The sequence below is a fragment of the Chrysochloris asiatica genome, unplaced genomic scaffold (genome assembly GCF_000296735.1).
Source record: "Chrysochloris asiatica unplaced genomic scaffold, ChrAsi1.0 scaffold00065, whole genome shotgun sequence".
In the NCBI taxonomy this organism is placed as follows: domain Eukaryota; kingdom Metazoa; phylum Chordata; class Mammalia; order Afrosoricida; family Chrysochloridae; genus Chrysochloris; species Chrysochloris asiatica.
Window position 1 is genome coordinate 4,977,309 of NW_006408583.1, and position 7,395 is coordinate 4,984,703.

At 39.5% G+C, this 7,395-nt stretch overlaps 1 protein-coding gene and 1 pseudogene across 1 annotated transcript; one reads left to right on the forward strand and one right to left on the reverse strand.

The window, feature by feature from the left end:
* The window catches only part of LOC102820139, a 38,701-nt pseudogene extending 32,096 nt beyond the window's left edge, over positions 1–6,605 (reverse strand).
* Position 6,606: 1 nt separating this feature from the next.
* IFNB1 (interferon, beta 1, fibroblast) lies at positions 6,607–7,170 on the forward strand. The gene has a single exon (XM_006864501.1). It carries the CDS (start codon positions 6,607–6,609, stop codon positions 7,168–7,170), a length of 564 nt encoding a protein of 187 aa, XP_006864563.1.
* The last annotated feature ends 225 nt before the right edge of the window (positions 7,171–7,395 follow it).

A 7,395-nucleotide genomic window follows, 5' to 3' on the forward strand; every position in this document is an offset into this window, starting at 1 on the left:
TTTCCCAATTTTAAAACATTCAGTGTTCCCATGCTCTGTTCAAACAACTGCTTCTTGGTCCAGGTACAGATTTCTCAGAAGTACAATTAAGTGTTCTGAAATACTTACACTTTTCAATGTTGTTTTTGTGTACACCCACCCAAATAAAAACCAGAGGGAATGGAAGCAAATACTGTTGAATGATAATGCATTGAGAATACTGTAATTGTTGCAATGAAATGATGAGTGTAAAACCAATGTTCTCCCATGTAAACTATCACTCAATTCACAATAAAAGCTTAAACAAACAAACAAAAATAGATGGTGCATGGCATTGGGAAAATCTGCTGCAAAAGACCTCTTTAAAGTGTTAACAAGCAAAGATGTCACTTTGAGGACGAACCCAAGTCATAATACTTTCAATTGCCTCATATGCAGGCAAAAGCTACACAATGGATAAGGAAGATTGAAGTATTGATGTCTTTAAATTAATGGTTTGGTCAAAGAATATTGAATATACCATGAACAGCCAGAAGAATAAACAAATCAGTCTGTGAAGCAGTCTGACTAGGATGCTTCTAAGAAGTGAGGATGGTGAGATCCAGAGGTTGGGACAAGATGGCTGGGTTCAAACAGTAACAACTGTGAGAATGATGCAGGACTGAGCAGAGTTTCATTCTGTTGCACACAGGGATATTGTGAGTTGGAACTGTCTTGAAGTCACCTAACAACTGTATTCATGACCTTTTCTAATGGGCTTTTTCCTTATTGATTTTTCAGAACTCTTAGTAAGTGAAGGAAAGTGCCCTTTTGTCATTGTGGGTTATAAATTTCTTTAGATGGTATTCTTTCTCTATGACTTTGTTTACCTCATTTACTTTTGCCATACAGAAATTTATAGTTTGTTTATAATGATACTTATTAGTAGTTTGTTGTAGCTTGTGGGTTCATATCTTGCTGAAAAAAGTCTTCCTTGCTTATGAATATACTTATTATGTCTCTATTAGCCACGGTCTTAGTAACGCTCACCAAATGATAGGGTTGTTGTTGTTGTTGTTGTTATTAAGTGCTCACGACTAGCTTCTGATTCATAGCGACCCCACGCAGGATTTCCAAGGAATGGATGATGATTTGAATTGTCAAACTTGCGGCTCACAGTCCATTGCTTTCCAACAGTACCATACCAGGACTTTAATAGGGTGGAACCATGCAAAAAAAGGTGTATAGGACCCTAACACAGGACTTGGTTAGTTTTGCCATCTCAGTAGATTGAAAATGAGCCATCTCAGATATAGGAATGAAGCCTCTCAAGACCATGAGGAAAGAAGAGTCGTGAGCAGAGTATAAGATGCCACCCCAAGCCAGCTGAGAGGCAGAGTGGTAGGCCTCCCGGTGTACTCTGAGTGAGGTTGAGTGCTTTTGGGCAGAGGCTGGATTGCAGAGTGTGGTGCCCTTTGGGCATTTACCAGTAGCACTAAAGGAACTTTATAACACTTGTCTGAGCAGAAACCAAGGGGCCATGTGGCTGCAAGCCCGAAGACCAGAAAGAGGCCAACTTCCCTAAAAAAAAAAAACCCTAATCTTGAGTATTTTCTGTAAATTCTGTTTGATCATTGAATGAATTATGAAGCCCATCAGAGAAGCAGAGTGCCCCAGAAGGGATGACTGGTGTCAGAATTGGGAAACAAGGTTGTAGGGTAGAGGCATGGCTCATCTCTGCCTCATAAGAATTAACTTTGCATTGATGTGGAGTTTGATTCTCCTTGTGTAATCAGAGGTGGTCAGTCACCATCTCTGTGCCACTTTTGCATTGTTGTTGTTAAGTGCTGTCAAGCCAGTTCTGACTTGTAGCAACCCTATATAGGGTTTCCAAGGAGCGGCCGGTGGGTTTGAACCAACCACTCTATGGCTAGCTGTCCAGTGATTATCCTACAGTGCCACACCAGATCCATTTTTGCATTACTCCAACATATATATTTAAATACCCAGGTTTCTTGTCCATTTGGATTATTTGATCTTTTAGCCCTGGTATAGATAAACAGTGGACAGCAAGGTCAGTTTGAACTGAAAGGTTGGCATTTCAAATTCACCAGCCGCTCCTTGGAACCCCTTTACAGGTGGCTCTGAGTCAGAATCAACTCAATGGCACTTAATGTTGTTGCTGTTGTTGTTAGTACCATCAGGTCAGCTCCCACTCACAGCAACACTATGTAAGGCAAGACAAAGCACTGCCAGGTCCTGTGTCATCCTCACAATTGTTCTGTGTGTAGCCCAGTGTTTCTGTCACTGCGTCAATACATTTCATTGATAGTCTTCCACTTTTTCACTGTTGCCCTCCTTTACCAAACATGATGTCCTTCTGCAGGAACTAGTCTTTCTTGAAAACATGTCCAAAGAACATGGACAATAATATAATATTGAAACAGTCCCACTTTCCTTGAAGCAATTCCTTGTTCAATATATGCTCATTTTATATACCACTTGATTCTTTGTTGTTGTTATTGTTGAGTGCCATCCAGTCAGGTCCGACTCACAGTGACCCTGTATAGGGTTTCCGAGGAGCGACTGGTAGGTTTGAACCACTGAACTTGTGGTTAGCAGTCCAGCTGCTACTATTTTATTTATTTTGTATTCTCACTTTGAAACTTTTCTTCAGTGCCAGGTTTCCTCAGATTTTTTTATTTCCTGAGACTTTATCTTATTCTGTAAACTCGAGGAACATTTTTTCCTTGTATTTAAAATTCCTTTATCTATTACCTTATTTACGAATTTTTTTTACCTAATTCTCATTTAGTTTTTTATACCACTTTGAAGTATTTTTAAGTACCTTTGAAAGTCATACGTTACAATTGTGATCTATCTTATGGGTTCTTAGTGTAGTTTCATTATCTGTAGAGAAATTGTTTGGCTCCTAATCTTTGTTTCTTAGAATAATTGTATATGAGATTCAATTTTACTACTTTTCTGTTACCGGATTTTTTATGAGGTTGTTTTTCCTGAACTTTTGGATGAAGGAGTAGTTCAGGACAGCATTGTTAACTTCACAGAGCTCCCTCTTCTGTTGCTTTTGTGAAACATTCAAAAAAATGGCCACTTGATTTTTGAGTTGTCTGTTTCTTACCCGACAATGGTTTGGCCTTCTCTTTGTCTCTGTTGGTTCTATCCTGCTCAAATTTTATCTCATTCCCAGAGCTCTTCCTCAGTGTAGGCCCCTCTCCCAAAAGGGAGTTGTGGCTGGTTGGTTTGAAATTTTCACACAGCCCAGAGGACTCTAGTACCCTCACACACAACCTGTGACGACTGCACTAGGTAAAATCCTTTCCATCTATGGTTCTAAGACGAGTCTTCCTGAACTTCCAGTAGATTAAAAAAACATTTTTGCCCTCAAGTCAATTCTGACACATGGTGATTCCATGTGTAGAACTGTTCCATGATATTTTCAACGGTTGAGTTTTCAGAAGTAGATTGCCAAGCCCTGCTTGAGGTACCACTGCATAGACTCCAACGTCCAACCTCTCAGGTAGCCTGGCACTTTAAGTGTTTGTAAGGCCCAAGGACACCTTCTAGTAAATTTCTCTAGGCTATTTTCGGGTTTGGGGGTTCTAGGCTCCATGGTCCCCTGTTATTTCCTATCATGAAGGCCTTGTGCTGATCGATGGTTTGTCCTCAACTGCTTGTATTGTTGTGGTGTGTGTTGTCCAGTTTTGTCATACATGAGATTTTGGTCTGTCTAATTGCTGGGTCTTCTGATGTGGGGGTCTCAGGGAGATTCAAAGTCTATGCTGATACACTGCCATCTTCCCAGAAGCCCCTCCACATGTTGTTTTGCTTGTCCACTGATTCTTTCCAACTATCAATATTATTCATTCATTTGAATGAGTGATAACGACATCTTTTCCCTGCATCAGTTTTAGAAGGAAAGATAAATTATCTCTTTTCCACCCCATTGAGAGGTCAGTGTAGGCATGGTGGCAACATAGGATAAGCACTGGACTTGTAGCCACAAGGTTGGTGGTACTAAACGTCCAACCACTCCATGGGAGAAGGAAGAGACTTTTTAGTCCCACAATGAGTTCAACCCTCAGAGTTTCTACAGGGTCTTTACGGGAGCAGAAAGATGAGGTGTTCTGTTCCCGTAAAGATTTACAGCCTCGGAAACCCTGTACAGGGCCGCTATGAGTCGGAACCAACTCCACGGCACATAACAACAAATATCGGCACAGTAGTCCTAGTGTGGCGCTGTGGGATAAGCGCTGGATTACTAACCTCAATAGGCAATTCAAACCTACCAGCCTCTCCTTAGAAACCCTATACAGGGTTACTATGCGTCAGAACAGACTCAATGTAGCTTAAGAACATCAGCATAGTTCAAGGCAATTAGCTTTATAGAATCTCAAGAAAAGACAATCCCTTCTGGAGAGAGTGATGCTGTAGGATCAGCACTGGACTGCGAACCACTAGGTTGGCGGTTCAAACCCAGCAGTAACGCCTCAGACACCCTATACAGAGTCGCTATGAATGAGAATCGACTCACTCAATGGCACGTCACAACAAAAACAACAAGGAATAGTAAAAGAGGAAAGTTTGGGAGATAGGTTAATAATACCATAAAGATTGCTGTTGTTATGTGCCGTGGAGTCTGCTCCGGCTCATAGCGACTTTGTACAGGATTTCCAAGGCTGAAAATCTTTATGGGAGCAGAAAGCCTCATCTTTCTCTCATGGAACAACTGGTAATTTCAAACTGCTGACCGTGAGATTAGCAGCCTGATTTGTAACCACTATGCTACCAGAATAGGCAATCTATAGAAATGGGAAACCTGTAGCTAAAGATTTCTCCAAGCTTATAAACACACATTTACCCAGATACATCCAGTCTTTAGTTCAGCTTTTTAAAAGAGAATTAATGCCCATGTATATAAACGTATGTGAGTGCAATGACTTTATGTGATAAGCACTGGACTGCGAACCACAAAGTCCAAGTATGGAGCCCACCAGTTGTTCTGCAGGAGAAACATGAGGCTTTCTGTTTTCATGAAGAAAAGGGTTGCTCTGAGTCGGAACCGACCCAACAACACAACAATAACAACCTATAAGCATGTCTTGAAATGATCAAATTAATGAAACGAATTCAGCTCTCAGTAAAATGATGGAGAATTTTTCCAAGCATCTGATGTATTGCTGTCAGGGTGTGAGAGATTTTACAGAGATGAATCATTCAGTTCTCTCCTTCTCACCACCAGCCTTCTGGTCTAAAGAATTGCTAACTCCCCTAACTGAATCAATTCCGTCCTCTCTCCATTACTTTTTGTTCTGCATAGCCCAAGTCATATTTTTTTCCCAAAATTATCTATCAAATTAATGCCACCTAGCTTAAAATGTTTACATGGTGTCTACTGCTTTTAGGGAAAATTTTGTTTTTAATTAATTTGAAACCTCTGATGTGGTGCTGTGGGTGATGCAAATAGCTAACACACTTGGCTGCCAAACAAAATGTTGGATGGAGGTTTAGATCCACCAAAAGGCAACTTGGAAGAAAGGTCTGGCATTCTACATCTGAAAAGCCAGCCATTGAGAACCTTGTGGAGCACAGACCTACTCTGACATGGATGAGATCATCATGTTTTGGAGTTGATTCCAAGTCAATTGGAAAAAAAAAAAAAGAAGTATGTACTGAGTCAGAATAAATAGGTCCTAAATAATTGTCAAAAGCCCCCATAACCATTATCTATAGTTAACCAGTTTTAAAAAAAAATTTTAATAAACTTTTTTCCACAAACTTTTTGAGGGAAAAAAACATTTTTTTCAAAGACACCTTTATGAGCAAAACCATCAGCTTTTATGCATGAGCTGTGTAACATTCACTTTATCTTTTCAGAGATCTTGGTATCCGTGGCTTTCAGTTGATGTCCAGATATTTGATATTTTCAGGTAAATTATTAGCTATGTGATGCATGATTAAGGTCCTACAAAAAAATATTCAGGTGAACTTGGTTTGACACTATTCTATTTTAGATAAGAAAATTAGGTGTCCTTCTTTTAAAAAATCATAAGCTGCATATTCTTATTGTTTGTGATAGTGTGATGGGGAATTAAATCTAATTCTTATGAAAAATGTAACTTCTAGATACACAAAGGCAAAAAGTAGATCTCATAATACCAACAAAGAATCCTTGTCAAAGTTATGTTCCCTACAATAGTACAATTCTCAATGGTTTTGTCTTACTAACTTTTATTTAGCAATTCACTGAAACTTTACAAAACATCAGAAATCTTCAGTTTGTGTATCTCTTTCTCAAACACACACACACACACACAATATATATACATATATATATGTAACAAAACAGTAAGGGATTTATAAAAAAGAGTGTTACACATTTTTTATTAAAAAGTATAAAATGATTTCAATGTGATTTAACAATTTTAAGAATGACCATATTACTAAGTGACATAGGAAAACTGAAAGGGAGAAGTGAAAGTGGGAAATTCCTCAGCAATAGAAGGACAGTGCTACTATCCCATATAAATAGCCCATACCCATGGAGGATGGCCACTCACAAGCAGACTCTTGAAGACTTCACTGGAAGTGCAGGTAGCATTAGGCAACTTTGCTCCTGTTTTCATCATGACCACCAGGTACATCCTCCAAGTGACTCTCCTGCTGTGCTTCTCCACCACAACGCTTTCCGGGAGCTACAACTTGCTTTATTTCCAACAAAAAAGCAGCAATTTGGCGTGTCTGAAGCTTCTACTGCAGCTGAATGGGACCCCTGAATTTTGCCTCAAGGACAGGATGGACTTCAAGTTCCCTGAGGAGATTAGGCAACCACAGCATTTCCAGAAGGAGGACACCGCACTGATCATCTATGAGATGTTACAGCAAATCTTTGGTATTTTAAGAAGAGATTTCTCCAGTACTGGCTGGAATAAGACCATCATTGAGAATCTTTCAGCTGAACTCTATCAGCAGATGGACCATCTGGAGACAACCCTGGAGGAAAACATGGAGAAAGAAAACTCCGTGTGGGAAAACATGGTGACAATTCTGCGCCTGAAGAACTATTATTTGAGGATTGTCCGGTACCTGAAAGCCAAGGGCTTCAGCAATTGTTCCTGGACTGTAGTCCAAATAGAAATCCTCAGGAACCTTTCCTTCATTATCAGACTCACAGGTTTCCTCCACAATTGAGGCTCCTTTAACTTGTGCCTCTGGGACTGGACAATGTGGACAATTCTCTAGCCAGAGAGATTCTTCAAGTGGCTGACAGCCAATGTACTGCCATTGAAAGGACAATTAAGACTTTTTTTTAAAAATTAATTTATGCATTGTTATTTTTTTTTTATTTAAATTTATACCTTGGAAAATAAATTATTTATGAAATTAATGTAACATGGCTATTTTAATTTCAATTTG

What these genes read in the sequence shown, in the direction of transcription:
- IFNB1 (XM_006864501.1), top strand. Translation starts at nt 6,607, where the DNA reads ATGACCACCAGGTACATCCTCCAAGTGACTCTCCTGCTGTGCTTCTCC.